We start from the raw sequence: 21,581 nt of genomic DNA on the forward strand, positions 1-21,581 counted from the left end.
AATGTGATTTTCTATAGGCTACCTCAAACCAGCTTTTATCTCCAATTACATGTCTTATACCAGATACATCACTGTGAAAGCTAAGAGCTTCAGTGTTTCTCATGTGGATGGTGTGATAGGTTAGAGAAACACTCAGTGAAGCAGGCAAATTTTTTCAACCCAACAAATGTCCCTGTGCTCAGACTCATACAGTCTTAATTGTGATCTAATATAATTTGTACCTATATAAATGTATTATTTTTAATGTGACTGGAGTTAGACTGGTATGAAGTCCGTATAAGTATGGTCAGTTTTGATCCCAGCGATTTATTGTTGGGGAAAGAATGCATGACCAGATCCATCCCTCTTCTGTACCTTTCAGTGTATAGACTGAAATAACTTGTGAAATGTTTCCAAGTGAAATAGGCATTGTTTCAGCAAGAGGTCATATGTAGTCTATGTAGAACCCCGCTCTCCCCTACTCTGGCTGGTACTTTTCAAGGTTTCCACATCGGCATTCAGATCCAAATCTTCTACCGGGGGGCATCACAGGGGGCAGGGGATGTCTCTGGAAGGTCGGTGGGGGTGGTAAAAAGGGCTCTCTGCCCCTTGACCGGGATTCCGACTCTCCAGCCTCTTCCACCTCTCTGCACCTGCTGTCATCAGAGCAGAGGTATAGAGCTGACTGGTGCTGAAAAGCCAGGCACAGGCATCAACAGTAAGCCTCCAAGTGTTGGAGCAGCCAGGACCAGGGATTGTGACCCAACAGCTGCACAGTCTGGTAACTGTCAGTCAGCCTACATGACTGCCAACCCTTCCCCCTCCTCCCCTCCCCTCCCATGTCTTCTGTGGAAAATATTGAAAATGTTTCAATTGTTACTTTTGCCCCACCCTCAGATACATAAATGATACTTCTGTAGCTTCTCAGTGCTTAATCTTTAGTTCTTAACAATAAATTGTGAATGCAGTCTTGCAAGTAAAAAATATTGGCAATGTTCAAGTTAAGAAGTCTGACTGAACCAAGTATTTGAAAAAAATATAGAAGATAAGACTGAACCATGAACAAGAAGCAGAACCAGAGAACTAATATGTGCAGTACATTAAAGGAAAGTAATTGGTTTCAGATGAGAGATTACAAAATCAATATGATCAAAACCCAAATCATATCACAAAACCTATAATTAGGATGCTTTACAACTAATTGAAAAGTGTAAACTAAAAAATCATCTAGTGTTGCACCCATTTCTTTCTTATCTGTATCTTATATATTAGGCTTTTATTCAGCACAGTACTTTAGCACAAGTGCCATGTCAGGCATCTGAGTAGTCCTCCTCAGTAGTTTGTTAAACTAGCACTTTAGCCTGTAAATTCTTTGGATGAGGAGCTTATCTTTTATTATATGCATTTAAAATAACTAAAAGTTATTTTGAGCCATCTAAATAATAATAAAATAGCACCAGTAATTCTAAACTATGTTCTTGTACAGCTGACATCTGGTCTTTGGGGCTATATTTTTTAATGTTGATCAGATTAATGCATTACTAAAATTGTAATAAGGACCTTAGCTGTTTATGCTCTCTATTGGTATAATATTGGTTCTTGAGCATTCAACCAACTGCATTTTATTGTCCGAGTACTACCACACCTAGAGTTCCATACTGAAAGCAAAGCAATAAAATGATGGAACACAATTTTCTTCCAAGGGAAAGTCAAGCTCACTTAGATGAGCCACAATGTCAAGTTTAATTAAAGTCTACACTGACAGTGGAGAGGCTGTACTGGATGAGTTCACAGTAGCTTTCATATAACAAAGGACTGACACACATAAAAACAATAACTAGAATAATTGCTAAGGTTTTGTTTCTTAAACCTGAATAAAAGAATGTTAGGTATTTATTCAAAGACTTCCCATGGGGTTATATTCTGTAAAATTGAAATGAAAAATCAAATACGGCAAGAAGCTTAATCTGCCCCCTGGAGTTTAGCTTTACAGTCAAGTTTTGTCTGCATGAAGGAAAGACCATAAAAATGGCATTTAGGATTGTTTGTATTTCCATGTTTTCTTTGCTTAATACTGTGTGATTGCAGGATTCAATAACAATGTAACTTGTTCACTGCAGTAGTTTTGCAATGTTCAATGGCCAAAGTAAAGATGTAAAAACACTTGCTTTGTTCTATATTTAAGTATCTCTCAACCAGTCTCCATGTACATGCAGTTCATGTATTTCAGAGCTCTTCTACCTAATCTAAATCAGCATCTCTCTGTAGCAATTGCACTAGAAAGACAGAGGTGATGTACAGGGTAAAAGGTCAAGCTTATAGAATATGACAACCCTTTGAAGGAGAAATGATTGTCCCTTAGTATTCAACGTGAGCTTTTCTTTGCTTCCTGCAGGGCATCTGCACCACAACCACTGCATTTTTACACTTCTTCTTCTTAGCTTCATTCTGTTGGGTTTTGACAGAAGCGTGGCAGTCATATATGGCTGTTACTGGAAAAATTAGGACACGGCTTATAAGGAAGCGCTTCTTGTGCCTTGGATGGGGTAAGTCCATAAAAAGCATTTAGCTTAAATCATTAGTATTGACTGTTTAATAAAAAGGAAAAATTTGGAACGTTGATATTTATTGAAGTAATCCTGACTGGTCATTGATAGCACAGTTACTACACAGAAAGCTAGTACAGAAGACTTGTCATTTTATTGCAATATATAATATTAATGTTGTATTATTGATTTGGCTCAAGTTACAAGCAATGAATTTTGCATTACTTTTCATGCTGTAACATGTATTTTTAACTTCATTTTTTTAGACTATCTGCAAAGCAACGTAATAAAAAAAAACAACCCTCACTGAATAGCCACAGAATGTCTGTTATTAGTTTGCTTTAAGCTATGTCAAATAAACTGGTAACTTAGCAACATCCAAGTGATGCATTTGAGACTGAAGAGATCACTCTCCTTTCAGTGCTTCAGAAAACAAATCCAGCAAAAAGATATGAAAGTATTAATTCCACCAAAAATGTGATTTTAGATTAAGTAGTTGGGTCTGTCATTTCCTACCGAGAGGGAACAGTGGTTATTTAGCCAAGCCTTAATGGAAATTACTGTTTGTTTTCCAGGTTTACCAGCATTAGTGGTGGCTATTTCGATAGGCTTTACCAAGACAAAAGGATATGGAACGCCTCACTAGTAAGTCAGTCTTCAATGACAAAATATGTTTTTAATTAACAAGGCTACCATGCCCATCAGGAGTCATACAGCACAGTCCAAGGGCCTATTGTACATCCATTCATATGCAAAACACCCCTACAAAGTCAATGAGTATTGCATTGAATAGATCAGAAAATAAGAACCCAGTATTGGGCTAGTTCTACAAAGTATACTCCAAAGTATATACTGTGTACAATCCTAATAATCCTCTATGTCACCCAGCATCTCTCAGGGGACCCTGAGGCTAGATCCACAAAGGAACTTAGACACCTAACTGCTATTATAGGCACCTAAGTCCAACAACGAGGTCAGTTAGATCCTCTAAACTTCTTCTGAGTTTCCATCTAACCCTGAAGGTACCTAAGTTTCTGCCACTGAGTGTGCAGACAGTCACGTAAGACTGGATGCTGCTGGGATGCTCAGGTTCCTAATTCACACCTAAGCCCAGTGGAATTTTCAAGCTATAAATTCCCTTACCTATCACACCCATGCTTGCCAACCCAATTGGCACTTTGAAAGCACGTCCTCTAGATCAGGCTTCTCATAAAAGATATCCAAAAGACTCTTCATGGCAGGCTGGCATGCATGCTTCTTTAGCCAACAGCCTTGAGATTAGGGCTCTTATCTGTGAAATGAGAGACCATTTGCAAATCCCCCTCTGCCTGATTTTGATCAATAAATTAATCTCCATCTCCCACCTGCCATTCATTGGCCAGAAAGTAAGAGAAAACAGAGAGGGTAATTCCATATCCTGGAGTGCCATGGCACTCACTTGGGATGTAGATGAACCAGAGTCAGATCTGTTCTGCAGTAAATGTTTAATTATATACATAAAGAGCAATTTCAATTAGAGAGATTGAAATATCTCCCTACACACATAGTCCAGTAGTGAAAGTGGCTGGGGTGTTCTGCTCCATGAGGAAGACCTGAGCTCAAGTTCTTGATCCAAATTAGAAAACTCGAGATTTGAATACAGCTCTGTCTCTCTCCTAGGTGGGTTGTTGGGCTATTGGGTTTAATAATGTGGGGATGTATCTCCATATATCTGTTGCTTCATGGAAAGGGCTGAAGTGCCTCAAATGCCAGTGTTTTAAGGGCAGTGCATAGACCCCCATCCTGCTCCTTATCATTTCCTACTTGCTAGGTTACATGACTCCTGCTCAGTTTCCTGGCTTCTGTGAATACCATGGATAGGTTCCTAAGTCTCCTTATCATATGCGTACCTAGGCACTCTGGATAGATTCCGTTGGTCTGCAAGGTACTTAAAAGCTAGGCATTACAACACTCCGCATTTTCTTTTATGGATCTATGACTCTCTTACTTGCAGAATCAAGCCCATTTTTAGTATCACTTGACTTATTCTGCTAAAATTATTCATGCGTTACAGGCTACTTCAGTCACATGTGTTCATTCCTGCTTCCTGCTGGTATGGATGAAATTTTTAAAACAGAGAGCTGAAGTATTAATATTGAATGGTACATCAGTAATAAGGAGTAAGCCCTGAATGTAAGGGAATGTGAGAATTTGTATGCATGGTAGGTCTTATCCAGAGCATCAGTCAGAACAAAAATCAGCTGTTCAAATACTTGCAGAACAAAAATACAAAAGGACTTTTCAAATGGGTTTATGAATACATTTTCCCAGTACTTCACCAATTCTACATCTGACCTGACATGGGGAACATTCCTCTACATTATTGATTTTGGGGGGCCCAAGTAAGGCCACTGTGGGCACATCTAAATGTGCTATTAATTAACTTGAATAAACTCCAACAGTTTGCACTGGCGTTTATTGCTCCCAGGTGCAGCGTTTACATGTGCATCTGGGACTGCAGCACATTGAGCTGGGGCAGCACAACACTGACTAGCAGATGGTCTGGGGTGTCAGCCTGGCAACCCAGAGCTGCTCTGACTCAGCTCAGCATGCTGCGGAGGGGCTGGCTGGGGCACGAGGGTACTACAACATGGGGCTAGCCAGCAGGCAGTCCCTGTACTGTAGCACCTTCATGCCCCAGCCAGCCCCAGACACCATCTTCACAGTTGTTGGAGTGCATGTGAGTACTCCACCATAGGATAGTACTTGTGTCAGGCAGTGCTATCCTACGATGGAATGAATTAGTTTACTACAGCCAAATAGCACTTCACGTGTCGACGGTGTTATTTTACTGCAGAGCTAATGAGTCAACCCTCCAGTAAAGCGCACGTGCAGATGCACCCAACCTCTCCTCGTCTAGCAAAGAGAGTTGGGGTGCCTGTAGACATGTGGGGAGGCTGCTCTGAGGCATTGTAATTACAGTGCATTGGAGCAGATTCAATTAATAGTCTGCTGGACCATAGTAATTAGCACATTCCAGCAGCCTCTGCATCTCATGTATCAGTGTCCTTGTGCTTCAAAATGGCAGTGGGGGCACTTTAACTAAAGCTCATCTGATGAGCTTTAGTTAAAACACCCCGGTACCATTTTGAAGGGTGGAAATGTTAATGCACTAGATGCTGTAGGCGCTTTAATTAGAGAGGTTTTTGTAGCCACTCTAATTAAACAACCCTCTCATCCCTAGAGCATGTGTAAAAATACTCATTGAATCGATATCATCCTTATTCAACACAGTGGGAATTGAGGAATTGTACCATTCAGAACCCAGCAAAGATAACTAATACCTGTTTGGCTACAGAAATCCATCAGGATTGCTCTGTCATCTTTCCTAGATCACAGGAGGTATGGCACCCTTGTGCATTCTCTAACTACTCTCTGCTAAGGAATCTATGGGCATTGTTTGCCTTGTATTCAGTGGCAAAGGTGAAGGCAGCAGAAACAGAACGTATTACCAGTCTTCCTAGTTTCTATCATTTACTTTCCAAGACAAAGAGTAATGAAACAGAAAAATTGATTCTGCCCTCTCACCCCCTATGACCTACTGGTAAGAAAATACCAAGCAGGGGTGGCCAAGAGGCACCTCTGATTAGGAAGGATGAAATTGCCATTCAAAAGCCACACCAAACCAGTTTCATTGAGCAGTACACCAGTAGTACACCCAAATTAATGTGCTTGATAAACAGCAGTTGTGTCTACACAAGACTCTGTATTGCCATAGCAATGAGCTACAGTGACGTAGTGTCAGTGGGCATGAACTGTGATGCTGCTGCTACTACACAGTAGCATGACCCATGCAGTGCCAGGACTGCACAGCACCGGCAGTTACGGCGCAGCTGCTACAGCTGTAGCAAGTAGTAAATGACCGCACAGTAACAACAGCACAGTCAGACATGCATGTAGACATGGCCAGCTTCACCTAATTTTGTTCCAAAGGAGCTCAGGTTTCTACCTGAACTTTTCAGATAGCCCTAATTACAAGTAACTTGCATTACATTTACTTATGTATTATTTATGAAAACACCATTATTCCACTAACACTATTGCTGATGTTTCAGATGCACAGAAGGGATTTCCAAATGATGGGCAGCTGAGCCCTACAGCCCATTTGCATTACTTGATAACATTTTGCATTACTGGGCATTACAGATAAATTTAGACATAAAGTTTAATTTTAGGTACAAATAACCATACTGAAGATGATGCAAGGGTTTCCATTATAGCAGTGTTGAGGATGAGGCATACTATTCAAAACATGAATAGGTCAAAAGAGGCATGTCCAGCTGACAGCCTGTGAGCCACATTCTGCCTGTGAATGGTTAATTTATGGGCCCTGATCTCCCACCCAGCCACTCCTCTCCCCATTTCTCTGGCTACTACTACTGCAGGTCAGGTCTTCAGGTTCCCCCTTCTGCTTCCTAACACTGCTCCAGGGAGCAACTCAGTATAGTGCAGCCTGTGGTGCCAGGGGAGCTCATAGCCAGGGAGCTGAGGGTGAGGGCTGGGGCACTTCTGAAGCTCTGTGCAGTATGGGAGATGCCTGCATAGTGTGCACTCCATGGGGCCTGTGGCTCACACTAGTCTGGCCTGTATGGTATGCAGCCCCCACTGGTGCCACCTGTGCAGCATGCAGCTCCCACTAATATAGCCCTTGTGGCATGTAGTCCTTGGATGCTTAGCTGTTAGACCGCCCTCTCTCAGAGGATTATTTCTTTAGGCCAAGGTAGCAACCAGCCAAAGTTTACGAACATATGAGCTGGCCTCATGCACTGACCATAGGTACTCTCTACTCCCACTGTGGGATAAACAAAGCAAGGGCACTACAGAAGTAGAGAAGAAAAATAAAAATAATTATGAAGCAGAAAAAAAGAAAGAAAGCAAAAAATAGCACCAGAGAAAAAAATGGGATACAGATAAAATGGTCAAAAAGATGGCAACAATTATACGGAAGGACAAGGCCATTTCCTCTGCAGGAAATGTTAGAAATGACTGCCATTGAACTGATGTTGAACCCACTGTAATATATATCTCCTAGTATAATCTTTCTTTAGAGACACAATTATAACTACAAATTTAAAATTTAGCAACTTTTTTTAAAGTTATAAAACTTTTCAGACTACATGTGGCCAGATTTTTTTCTCTTTACTTTTTCTGTTGACAAAACCCTATTGGCAGTATGGTGTGGTGGAAAACTTAAGAGACTTTTCAAACTACCTTTTTTAGAGCTCCCTGAACTTTTATGGCTTTAAGGTCTCAGAGTCACTAAACATGATCCTATTGCACACCGTGCAACAGCCAGAGTTGTATTAGTTCTGATATACCTTTCTTTTAGCCTGAAAAGATTCATAGGTGACTAGACTTGACACACATGCTCACAAGTGATCTAATATGTTTGCAGTTGTATTTTGCTGCATTGTTGTGATCCGTGGGAATCAACATAAATTCCACATAGGACCAACGTTCCTTAGAAGAAAAATTAGGGACAGCGAATGTTTGACACAGAGATGGGCTATGAAGTCAGACTTCCTTTCATGCTCTCCTTCTGAACCCATGACTCTTGCATTCCTTTCTCCTTGTCACCCAGCTTTAACAGGCTGAAAAGAGGGTACTCTTGGTGCTGCATAGTCCACAGTCTGGGTGATTAGGGCATTTTCTAAGAAATGAAAGATGTGGGTTCAATTATTCTTGGCCTGAATGGAGCCTAGAACCAAGGTCTCTTCCTTCCTAGGCAAGCATTCTAACCAGGAAGCAGCATGCAGCTCCCACACATACAGCTGGGATGGGATGTGGCCCTTGGATACTTGTACGGTGGGCAGGATACAAAAGATGGGTTGGTCTCTTTGCTGCATGCATCATCTCAGTTTCAAACAATTATTCAGTGGGTTTTTTTCTACATCTGAGAATTAAGAGCCCCTATGAATTTCCCAGATGTACCTTTCTGGATTATTTCTCAACATGCATATTTGTCTAAGTCTAGTCACTTCAGGATCTTCCCAAGCTAAAGTAGGAATATATACAGAATCTAGACATTATAGAGGTCTTGGGCTGGCTGAACAAGGAATGTATTTAGTAACTTAGTACCTACAAACCATGTAAATGCCACTTAGATATCTTAGCAGTATAATCACATCTGGGTTAAAATTCCTGACAAAAAAATTCAAGTAACATCCTGTTATGTAAGGACTGACTTTATGAGCAAGGAAGGAAAATAATTTATTTGTAAGAGAGTTTTACTGGGATTTCTATGTGCAATGCTCACAGTTAAGAAGTAGAGCTGGTGAAAACATTGCAGAAATATTTTCAACACTTCTAGTGAAAACTTTGTGCCAGCTTTTCAACTGTTAAGTCATGTCAACATTTTAATTAATAGAGAAACAGAAAAAAAAATCAGATTTTTTTCCAAACATTTTTAAATGAAATTTTTTTTAATAAGAAACTCTGCTAGGGAGAACCCATACAATCGCATTTGAAATACTAGGATTTTTGTCTTTTTTCTACACAGCAGCTATTTGCAATTGCTTACTGTTTAATACTGATTAAATATATCCATATTGTCACTGTTTTAGCATTTCACACACTAATACGGTTGGGTCCATGGCAAGGCCCAGATATGTTTTATTTACTTTGGGAAATGACTGAATCTCAAAACTCTTTTTTTCCATTTTTTGCATTCATAATTTCAGCCATAGCAGAATAGTAATACTAAGACGGGTCTGTATTTAACTTTTTGTTTTTTAAAAGAAATGCAGACAAGGAGGGATAGGGAATAGAGAGATCTGTACTGATGATATATTCTGATGCAAGGTTGTTTAACAGTGATATTCAAATAAATTATCTGAGTGCATTTCCTTGCATGCTCTTATATGTATGTGTGCTCACACATTCAAATAAACATGCATTTTAATGTATAATCACTGATTTAAAAAAAAATGCAGCTGCACTTACTTTAGTAAGTGAAACTCCAGATACTTTGTAGATATTTCTAAAGCTTAGCATGGTGATATATTAAATATTTACGACTCAGTTCTGCAAGATGTCTGTATTTTTTAAATCCCTTTCTTTTCAGGAGATGCAATAGGCTTGCAACATTAGGTCTTTAATAACACACCAGAAATGTATAATATTCATATATTTTTAAATGCTGTAATAGTTGTGCAACCTTCCAGAGAAGCCAAGCGTAGAAGGTATAGACATTCTTGTTTTCTAAGTGTATATAATATGTAAGACATTATCCCATCATTAATTACCAAATGACATCAATGAAAATTTATAGGGAACTTGTTTTTCTAAATCAGGTTCCATCAACAATTTCACAGCTATTTGACCTTAGTGAAAGCACTCTGGACCACTCTGACATTTAAAAAATGAACTAAATAAGTTGCCAAAGAATGTCTTAACAGACAAAGAGATATGGAAACATCTCTTTTATCATGCTTCGTTAACTCAAAAACCTACAGGAAAATTCACAAAAGTTTCCAAATATATTTCACTCCAGGCTCAGAATAAGCACAAGGCATTTAAGTATAATTACAATGTGTTTAAAAAGTTGTGGAAGCATTACTGTAGGTTTGAATAATAAAAGCTACTTATCAACTGCCCAGAGCATCATTGCATCACCAAAGTAATTTCATTTCTTTTTCTATGCTTATAAATCTCTCCATGAATATATATGCATTATGCCAGGAGAACTGGTACCATATATCCAGTGTGTATGTTCTCTTCATATTACTTTCATGGTATAATACTTATTATTAATTTGTATTAGTTCTTTTCTGATGTTCTTTCCAGCTGCTGGCTGTCTCTCGAAGGAGGGTTACTCTATGCTTTTGTTGGACCTGCGGCTGCTGTTGTCTTGGTAAACATAACAGTCATTTTCAGTATTTTCATTAGAAATGGTTGAATACACTATCTGAAGTAGAGAGTGGTTAGCTGTGCAGCGGATGAAATTTCTTTGTAAGCATCCTCAGAACAGTAGTTAAAGATTCCTTTGATGTTTTGAATGCAGTTTTTTTCTCATTCAATTTTATTATGTGCTTTACATCAATAGTGTATCTCTCCGTGTTTCATATGAACATTAAGCATAATGAGAGATGTTTTTGCATACACTGCACAAATGTCTCTGTGTATACATTTGTATTAGTACATATATATTCATACAAGTTTATGCAGTGTGTGTGCTCTACACATTTCAAAATAATTCTTGGTAGGAGAATTGGCATAAGTTCATTACTAAAATAAGGACAAACTATGAAATCCTGTTGGGAAAACTCTTATCGATTACTTTCAGACTGAGATTTTACCCAATGTTGTCATCCATCATAATAACATACTGTTACTCTAGAGGACCTAGTTACAAGACAGGGGAAATATACTTAAGAATTAAAAAACTACATTTCATTATATTTAAAGTAGGACATAAGCCAGCATGCTAGAAAATGGTTATGAGTATATCTGAACAAGTATTATTCCACAAAAACATGCCTTCTGCATTTTGTTCCTGATACAGTCAGAAATAAACTGCAAAGGCGTTATGCTGATTGCTGACACAAGAAATGTATTACTAGCATTACAGAATTCTCAGCACTGTCAGTCACATCCTTTTAACTATTGCCACCATGTAAAGAAGTTTGGTTACAGTCTTAATGGCCTTGTGCTGGACACTGTAACACTATTTTCCAGGGGTGGCAGGAAGAACAGAATTAGAGGTCAGGTCTTCTGGGAGTACTATCCTCAAAGAATAAAATTTACAATAGTTAAAAAATGTTACCTATCACTTTTTACAGGTCTGAAAATGTATCTGGTCATCTGAGAAATTATTTTTTCCTAAGTATGTTACTAATAAAGCAAACATTAACATTTCTTTGAAATTTTCCTAAATTCTAAATCTTGCACTGTTGGAAGAATGTTGTAAATTGATCATCTCTGGACTCCTACAAAGGTCTCAGAACAGAAGGTTTTAGTGTACATATTGTATAACAAGGTTTTCTAACAAAACATCTAAATCAGAGATGCCAGAGACTGTCCACAGGCTGGATCCAGCCCATGGAGCCCTATGGTCTGGCCTGTGGGTCCCAGATTGACCATGCATTCAGCATAGAAGTTGGTCAAGGGCACAGGCTGTGTGCAGCACCTGCACCGAACCAGCCCTGAGCACTGGCTCTGGAGTTGGCATGGATTGGGCCACACCAGAACTAGTACCCAGGGCTGGTCCAGCAGGGTGAGTTGTGAGCTGGTCCATTCAGGCACAGGGCTGGTCCAGTAGGCATAGGGTGTGAGCTGGTCCATTCAGCTCACACCCTGTGCCAACCCCCTGTACTGTATGCAATGCCCAGACCCAGCCTAGTCCCATGCACCACGTGCAGCATGCACTGGTTATGCTCTGGGGCTCGTGCTGTATGTAGGGAATGGGGCATGGGGCCACCACAAGCCACGGGCTGCATGCAGTGCCCTGCCAGATCAGCCATATACACTGGCTCTGGCATGAACTGATGGCCTGGGGTACAATCCAGACTGGCCCTGAAGCCAGCACACAGGGCTGGTCTGGTGGGATAATGCACACTACGTGCACCCTGGACCTTCTGTGCCATGTGCAGCACCCTCAAAGCCAGATCCAATGTGTGCTACACACAGTGCTTGGACCTGGTCCAGCTGCACATGCTGCACTTGATACAGCAGGTGGGCATGAGGTATATGCTGTTTGTGACGCCCCACTGGACTAGCCCTGCACACTGGCTTTGGTATGTGGTCCTGATCTGGCCCACAGACCAGCTCAGAGACCTTCATCCAGCCTACAGAGCTGGATGAGTTTGACAGCCCTGATCTAAATCATGAAAGTAAACTGGGGATTTGCATGCACACTTACCTAGGTCCATACACTGAGACTAATGCATAAACTTTTGAAACATTTAGAAAGTTGATCTTCAGATCCTGTATATTAATCTGAGCCTTTCTTAGATCTGGCTGTATACATGTAAAATTAACCAGGGACCATATCAGTTAGCATATATATTTTACCAAGAAGAGGCAGATATTAATAGGGTAATTCTCCTTACCACTAGGAAAGTACTGACTGTGATTCCTCTCGATCCTCTTTTATTAGCCTTCAGAGTGGGCAAAGCAAACTTGACTTATAAAGCCCTCATGTCACACATTCCCATATAACCTTGCTCCTCCTCCATCCTTTCCCCTGGCTCTCACATACAATGATGACTAGGTTTTCCATATATTCTGAATATAAATTGGCCTCCTAGTTTTGCTAATCCCTTGCAGCTCATTGACTCTAGCTAAAAAAAACCTTCATTTATTGGCTACAAAACTATTCCAAACCCCAAAATGTGTCTCTGTGCATGCTTGGCTTGTATAGAATAAATATAAATAAATAAATTTTAAAACCTCATTATTTCTCACACTATCTTCTCAATAAAGCAAAATGCATTAATGTTCTTTTAGGTCTTGTATCAATATAATTAATCTTTTCTAGGTTTCCTCATTGACAGTTTTCCCTTTTAGTTTAACATAACAGTACCCTTGCACAGGGCCAAATGTAATCCACAAGTTCCAGGAGATGAAGTATAGAGTTAGACCAGACTGCCTGACAGTCCCCAGGAATTGTTCATGTTTTCAACCTATCATGCTAAATTCCAATCTCACAAATAAACTCATCCTCCTGAGCTGTTCTTGTAGTATGTCTCATTTCATGCATAAAAGAAGACATATGTAATAATCCTTGCTGGCACTCCTGGTTCAATAAAGCTTCTTTTTTTTCACATGCATACACACTAACCAAGACACTGGTTAATCTGACTCATGAAGAAAACAGGCTTCTCTGAAGCTCAAATATTCAGAAAAATGACCAGATAAAATTGCTGCCATTGACAATAGTATTCCATCTTCTATATCACAAAGATCTGTACTGTCTTATTGCTAGGGACCTACCTAAATTGCATTGAGCAAAGGGATTTTCTCAGGCTACTCAAGGTGCACAGAATTCATTTCATGGTCTTTTCGCAGTGAGACCCCTCCCCCCACTCCACTGATTGGCTGAGGGGTCCCAGAAGCCCCGTCCCTTACCACTGATTGGCCAAGAGACCAATCACTCATCTTCAGAGTGTAACATTGCTGCAGTATTGCATCTGGCTTCTTAAAAGTTGGTGCTGAAACCCTTTCACTTTCCTGACTGGCGCCTTCACTAAGTGCATCACTCGCTCAGCCTCTCAGTAACTCTCTCTCAAACCAGGTGTGCTATAGCTTCAGTGATTGCTTCACTTTATTTGTATCCCAGTAAGCTTTTGTTTTCTGGAGGGTGATTCTGCATAAAATTGAGGGAAACATCATTTTTCGCAGTGATCACAGAAATCACTTTTTTGCGGTTTCTGCAAAAAATCACAAAACAGCTTTTTAAATAAGTCCCTATTTATCACTATCAGCTAATAATTACCTGCTTATGCATCTTATCTGGTTGTTATACAATTCATAATCTAGGACCTTTCCCCAGGAGGGAATTTAGAGTGTCGGGCCTGATTCTTCTTTTTTTCATTTTAATTTTTACACAAGTATAAGTTCATCAACTTCAATGGAGTTATACTTAACCTATATTAGCACTCATGGGAGGTGAATCAGGCCTACAGTTTATGAAAGATATAGGCCTGTAGCTGTGAAGATTATCCTGATGCTGTTGTTTGCATATCATCTCAATTTCTAGAAGTCAAACCAGGATCCTTTTGTACAACTCATAATCCACAATGGGGAATTGAAGGAGATTTTAAAAAGGTAGTCATAATTTCCACATGGAATTGTATGTTCTCTTTATAATTGGCAATATTTATTCAAAGATGCCTGAAGTTCAGAGACATGATTTGTTCTACCACTATTTAGTAACTGTGGGGGTAGCTGTTTCATCTAGGTCTGTTTTCAGATCTGTTTTCAGGTCTGAGCATATAAAGGAAAAAAAGAAAGAAAAAGTAGCTCAGTTTAAAAAGAAGTAAAAGTATTAATAAAATACAAATAAAAAAGGCAGAAAGTGTTGGAATATTGGTAAGGTATATAAACCATTTATAGGCAAGGTCCTCAAAAGTCCTAACCAAAGATATTTGCCAGATTCATTTAAAGGCTACATTAAAAATATGGTATATTTTAATACAGTGCCACAAACAATGGACCAGGCTTCATGACTGGAAGCCATAAGCAGTACAGTTACACAAAAAAAGGAAGTAATCAGGCATATAATATGAATTAAGGGGGATATTCACCCTTCAGAACTGCATGATTTTTGGTTCAGATCCACAGGGCAACACCCAAGGGTATGTCTCAGCAACTGTGCACATGCCATTTGCAGCACCAGAAACTCAGCTGAGGTCTTGCAAACTGCATATATGCACCCATTTGCCACACTGCTAATTTGCAATGTGGCAGGTTTTTTGACACTGGGAGATCCTGGTGTTAAAAAAAAAACACCACTGAAAAAAGCAGCACAGCGCACACAGCAGCAGCTTGCGTTGTCAGAACCCAGGGCTTGGCTAGCCAGAATCCAATAACACATTTTGGCTCCTACCCACCAGCTCAGCACCACTGCTGCCCTGGGTAACCCCCAGGATCCCAGGTAAGGCTGCTGGGGCCAGCACAGGTAGCGGCCCCAACTTCTGCTACCCCACTGGGGTTACTTTGCCATGCACCAGAGCACATGTGCAGAGGTGTGTCCAGGGACAAATAGCAGTGGCCCATATTTCCCATGGAAACATGTCCGCAGGAAACATGCGCACTCCAATTTGGCCCAAGAGTCTAATTGATTCAGAGAGGCATTGTGCTTCTTTCAACAACAAATTATTTCATCAGACACTAAATATCTGAAGAAGCAGGTTGTTGTCTACAGAAGGTCATGCATCTGTAAAGTGCTCATTAGTCTCTAAATTGCCATTCTGCCCTACCTTCTGCCTGACTTCAGACTAACACAGCTAACCACCTCAGTCGGCATAAATGATCATAGCTCCATACACTTCAGTAGAGTGACACAATTTTATACCATCTAAGCATCTGGCTCATAAAAAAGAAAAATGAAAGCAAATGTTCCATGAGTGGACCTAGTGTATTGAAATAGGGGTACAGATGATGTGGTGCATCATCACATATAACACAACACATTCTTTTTCAGTTAAAAAGAAATTAGAAGCTTTAATAATAGGTTAGGGCTAGTGCTAGGGTTATATGATTCAGTTTAAGATCAAAGCAAAAAAAAAACTTTATTGGAATGTGCATTATTTTTTCTATAGCATATAATATGTGTAAAATCACAATAAAATGAACAAAAATAATCCAAAGATGTTCTTTCATGAGCTTTTAGTCATTATAATTAAATATATCTTTTTCAGAATGATATACATCTTTTTCAGAATTATATGCATCTTGACAATGCATATTGGAAGTTATTTCCACACCCGAGTTAATGTTCACTTGAGTTAACATTTCCATACTAGAGTTAATAATTCTAGGTAGTCTGCAGGGCTGTAAAATAGGAGCTACATTACCAGGAAAAGCTAACAGACAGCACAATTGCAGAAGAAATGAAAACTTGTTTAATGGAACCATCAAAGACCATTAAAAAGGAGAGAGAGTCATTAACACCTGTGGCATGAAGAGTTTAGAAGGAATCAGGTAGATTATAGAGTCATGAAGTCAGTTAATTCCCTCAGCACTGGCTGACTAGAAATGTTGATGCCACTGCTGGGCAGTGGGTTTTAAACTTTGGGTGGCCCAGGAATCAAATGGGGATGCAACTGCCCAGCTCCATCCCTGAAACCTTCCTACATAATGGCATTCTGGTGAATGAGAAAAGCAGTGATCAATTCTGGGATTAGGGGAGAAATGGGGAAAAACAATCTGTTTTAGCAAAAGAAAGACATTACATGGACTAACATGAGCATGACATCTCTTGAAAAAACAGGATTAAAGTCATCCTGGTCCACTGTGCTGCACATAGAATTCAAATATTTCAAATATTCTACACTTCACCTGTATCGCACTCTTAAAATTAAAATTTAAGCAATATTTACAGTCACATCACACTACCTTCTTGCTAGCAGGCATGCATATTTATGGCTGGATACCAGACATAATTTAGGCTTTAATTAATACAGTTGTTGGTTTATATGTTTGTATCCCCTATATGAGGATATGCATGGGAAGCCATGGGTAGCCCTGTCACTTTTAGGACAGAATTCTGTTTTACTTAGTGGATAACCTAAGTACAGCGTATAGGAATAGAACAGGGGTGGGCAAAATGAGGCCTGGGGGCTCGACGTGACCCACCAGGCCATTCTATACGGCCTGCAGGGCCCCTAAAAATGTAGAAAATTACTATTTATCTGCCCTGGGCTGCCTGTCATGTGGCCCTTGATGGCTTGCCAAAACTCAGTAAGCGGCCCTCTGCCCAAAATAATTGCCCGCCCCTGGAATAGAATCACCCTCCAGAGATAAGCAGATATATCCCCATTCTTGTAATGGCAACATTTATACACATAGAGAGGAGGAAATATAATCACTCCTACATTTTGGTTGGGTAACTCTGAGTTGTCTCAAGCTGCACTTTTGTAGTCCACTTGGCAAAGTAGAATTTTGTCCTTAGTGTGTCCTGCGATTAATGTGATACATAATATCTGACTAAATTCTTCAGAAGTGTAGCATCCAACCATGTTCCAATTCCATTACCTTGGCCAATATAAGAGAGGCCATTTTCTGGAATAATGGGTTAGAATATTTTCCCTCGCTGTCACTGAAAGGTCAACTGTTTGTTTCTGTTTGACAGGTCAACATGGTGATTGGCATTTTGGTATTTAATAAACTTGTTTCCAGAGATGGGATCCTAGATAAAAAGCTCAAACACAGAGCGGGGTAAGCAGCAATTGGGATATTTTAAGCATATTACAAATGTATCACATATTTTCAATTACAGATATTCACCAAAAATGCATTTGATTGAGCTTTGAACTTTTTTCTCAGCGTAATGGTTGTGTCTAACAGATTTCATTCATCTCAAGAGTTGCAGTTGCATTATCCTGAGGGAGTGTGACTGAGCAAACTGAAAATAATAAAACACAAGTACAACAGTATTAAGTTAATAAGAATGAGGATTAACTACAAATCTAATAGAGATTTCATGGAAATTTCACACTTTTTTCTTCTTGGAATCAGGAAAATTGTTTTATAAATGAGTCCTTACAAAGGAGACCAAAATCTTTTTCTTTCCATCTTAATTAATGTGAAAGTCAACCTTTTACATAAGCATAGTTCCACTGAGGTCAATGCAATGGCATTGTTGTAATTTTGAGAATTGTCTCTCTGTGGGTTGTATATGAATATGTGTGTGTGTCTAACATTGTTACAATAGAATTTGAATGTAAATGAAAATAATATAAATACAAAAACATGATTAATAGAAAGTTCTCTACATTTCTATATTCATGATTTGCTTTCATTTATACATACATATTCCATACTTCTACATACATATTCAGGATTTTCAAGAATAAAATAGGGAAGGACTGCAGTATGGATCCTTTTAAAAGGTAACAATAATATTGCCCTTGACTTCAGTGTGTGATGCTCTTGTTTCAAGTTCTGCTTCAGATCAGAGGTCCACCTTAAACAAAAACCTTTCCAAATATTGCCTTGTTTTCTGATTGTATGCAAAAATGTATCTCAGTGTTTCCTCTAATGATATCCTATAAGGGTTTGTTTGGGTTTTTTTATTTCCTCACATACTCCAGTGGTCTGTCTTCTGGATAATTTGTAGGTGAATTTATCAATGCTATCAATAATTTGCCTCTTTCTTATATGAATATATCACTACTTTTTCTAAACACTGAACTTGAATAATTTGCTGTAATAGTATCATTCTTACTGGGTCAGAGAACTGATTAGACAACAATACATATGTGATACTTTGTTGGGATTACATTGCCATTTGGTGTTTATTTAAGCTTTAAAACCTTCTATGACTCCTTCCTTTCTCTTTGGTGGTAGGTGAGGGAAGAGGGACCATTCATTCTTTTCTTTTTTCTTGTTGGAAAGTATTACTTTCATAATTCTACCCTTGTCCACAGAGTTCTATCTACCTTTCTAGCTTTTACAATATATTCTTTGTGTTCTGATTAAATATTCAATCTTATAAAACCAGCCAAAATGTTTCAGTAATGGTGAGAACTTGATCATCAAGAGATCAAATTCACATCTGCTTTAACACCTCTAATTCTGATAGCTAGATGGATTTGGCCTTACAAATCTGGGGGTTGGGGTTTGTGTAATACATCAAGGTGTAGGGGAGGTCATGTTTAACAACCAAATATTTTTTTTTATTGACTCCACTGCATGTCTTATAAATCTATTTGCTTGATGGATACATTTCTGATGAACCAAACAGCTTACTTTCTGAAAGTTTGCAGCTCAACAGAAAAAACAGTCTATTGAAAGCTAGATTGGAAAAAGCACTAGAAAATATGCTGTCAGAAACAATCCTGACAAAAGACAAGACAAAATGTCCTAACAAAGAAAGAAGCAGTCTGACTTCTATGATAGGCTGAGATGGTGGCTTGACAGCAGCATAGTTTGCTACAATTTGGCAAACCCAGTTTCTTAAGCCATTGTTTGGAGCACTAAAATGTGTGTATCATTTGGCCTTACTCACTACTCAAATATTTCCTGCTATCTGCACTCAGAAAGACAATTGCATTCATCCCAGCAAAGGTCACTCACCCACCCCTGAAGCTCACTGAAGATTTCAGCAGTTGAAGCCATTTAAATAGGGTTGACACATTAACAGAACCACTGATTCTCATCTTGCTGAAGTGTATATGAACTCTGAAGGTAAAAGGAACAGGCCAGATCCTGAGCTGGTATCAACTGGCATATGTAATGAGAAGGGGAGTCTTTGCAGTTATGGTGATTTACACCAGATAAGCATCTGTTACCAAAACATCTCTTTATGTGGAAATGTGTTTCCTGAGGTGGCTTTTTTTCTAAGTTTAGGAAAACATATTCCATTCTTTTGTAATTCAAACACTCATTGGTAGTATACAAAGGACGGCGCTGTCTATAAATCCATTGATACATTTTCTAACAAAGTTTCTAACGTCATGTGACTAAACTAAGACAAAAACTTAGTTCTTTCTGGCTGAACTGACTAGAGGCTATGCCTTCAGCTCAGAAAGATCACATGGCTCCATTTTGCCAATTTATCTCAATCCCTTTATTGCCTTGAATTACATATATATAATTAAGAGAAAAAGCTCAAAGTGAGATGAAATACTGGGTATTTTTCCATTGTTGGTTTTCTTCATTATACACAGAATCCCTGTTTCCAGCTGTGTGTAGGTAAAAACCTTTTTCCCTATATTTTCAAAATCCAGTTCTGGTGGCAGGAGAGAAATAGGCTAGCAGTAAAATATTTTCTTTAATCAGAACTTTAAAAATGTTGCAAAGAAATATTGCAAATGTTGAAAACAAGAAGAAAATGTAAATACAGGTTTTGCACTTTAGCTCTTTGACAGGGCTTGAAGCACAATTGTCTGTATGAAATGCTTGAAGCTTAATGCTTGTGTACTGTGTTTTATTAAAATGCAATAACAGGTCACCTTTTTTTTAGTCCCAAATGATATTTATTTTCATCAGATTCCATACATTTCAAACCCTGTATTCAGACCTCGCTAAAGCATGACAAAGTCCTACCCTGGGGACCCCAGATTTTAGCTCACACATTCAAGTCACTAGTACAAGTTCATTTACTTACTTAACAATACCTTAAGCCCATTAAACTAGTGACATGAACGAATTTTGCAAGTTTCTTCCTTTATTAATCCTCAGATAATGCGTATGCCCTGTATTCATTCTCAAGTAAGTCAGCATTGAAACCTCAGATTTGTAAATGGTCTGAATAGAGGGATTTCACTGTGTGTGTCTACACTAGCACGTGCTTATGTTTACCTCAATGTATTGAGCAACTTTGATATCTGGGCATTGGGGCCTTTTTTAACTTAAATGGAAGAAATAGAAAGAACCTGCATGAAATTCAGCCCCATAGCATTAACAGTTAACAATAATGTATAATACAAGTAGAGTTTTGCAACAACCTAGAGCATTCATCCTGAATAAGTCTAATTACTTTTTCTGCATGACATCATATTTAAAAGCTAAATTTCAGTAGCAACGTTTTTTTGGTGAAAATTCAATATTTTGTTCTTTTTGTGGGTGTTCTGTTTGTTTGCAGTCAGATGAGTGAGCCTCATAGCGGTTTGACGCTCAAATGTGCCAAGTGTGGAGTAGTTTCAACAACAGCTTTGTCAGCCACCACCGCCAGTAATGCCATGTTAGTCCTAATCATTTACATCTTCTTGTTACAAATCTTATACAGTGCATGTGAGAAAATACTATGATGATGAAACTTGTGTTTGCTAATACTGTATTAGAACACTGAACCTATTTAAATAGACCTTTATTTTTTTTTAATTGGCTTCTGAGTTTGTTAAATGAAAATAGGAAACTCTTTAGAACATAAAGTACCAACTCTTATATATTTGTCTATGGTTTCCAAATTAACTGATTAACTGCTGTCTTTAAATACGTTTTGTTTTAGTAATGGGTTTTTAATATGTCCCCATGTAGCAATATGTAATGTTGTGGTTTTTTTCTCTGTCTCTGAATAGGGCTTCCCTTTGGAGTTCCTGTGTTGTGTTACCTCTTTTGGCTCTGACCTGGATGTCTGCAGTTCTGGCCATGACAGACAAAAGATCAATTTTATTTCAGATACTCTTTGCAGTATTTGATTCCTTGCAAGGCTTTGTTATTGTCATGGTCCACTGCATTCTCCGAAGAGAGGTGAGAAGTAATTTCTTGATTCTCTTAATGCCTATGCTTTTTATTAATTTCTCACTATTTAATGCAGTCTTCAAAAATATGCATTTGTCTAAAGGAGAGAAAGGAAATATTTTTGCAATGAGATTTGAAGAGGGACAAGTGACTAAAACTCTTACACGC

At 38.8% G+C, this 21,581-nt stretch overlaps 1 protein-coding gene across 4 annotated transcripts in view; it reads left to right on the forward strand.

Annotated features, from left to right (window-relative positions):
- ADGRB3 (adhesion G protein-coupled receptor B3) overlaps positions 1–21,581 on the forward strand; it is a 733,084-nt gene that overhangs the window by 667,563 nt on the left and 43,940 nt on the right. For 3 of the 4 annotated variants that reach the window (XM_059730825.1, XM_059730832.1, XM_059730829.1), the window contains 6 exons: positions 2,375–2,525; positions 3,101–3,170; positions 10,350–10,416; positions 17,359–17,444; positions 20,815–20,913; positions 21,251–21,422. In XM_059730825.1, coding sequence (XP_059586808.1) covers positions 2,375–2,525; positions 3,101–3,170; positions 10,350–10,416; positions 17,359–17,444; positions 20,815–20,913; positions 21,251–21,422 — 645 coding nt within the window. The remainder of the gene's footprint in view (positions 1–2,374; positions 2,526–3,100; positions 3,171–10,349; positions 10,417–17,358; positions 17,445–20,814; positions 20,914–21,250; positions 21,423–21,581) is intronic. The other variant, XM_059730831.1, reaches the window with a different exon arrangement.

The sequence above is a fragment of the Alligator mississippiensis genome, chromosome 1 (assembly GCF_030867095.1).
Source record: "Alligator mississippiensis isolate rAllMis1 chromosome 1, rAllMis1, whole genome shotgun sequence".
In the NCBI taxonomy this organism is placed as follows: domain Eukaryota; kingdom Metazoa; phylum Chordata; order Crocodylia; family Alligatoridae; genus Alligator; species Alligator mississippiensis.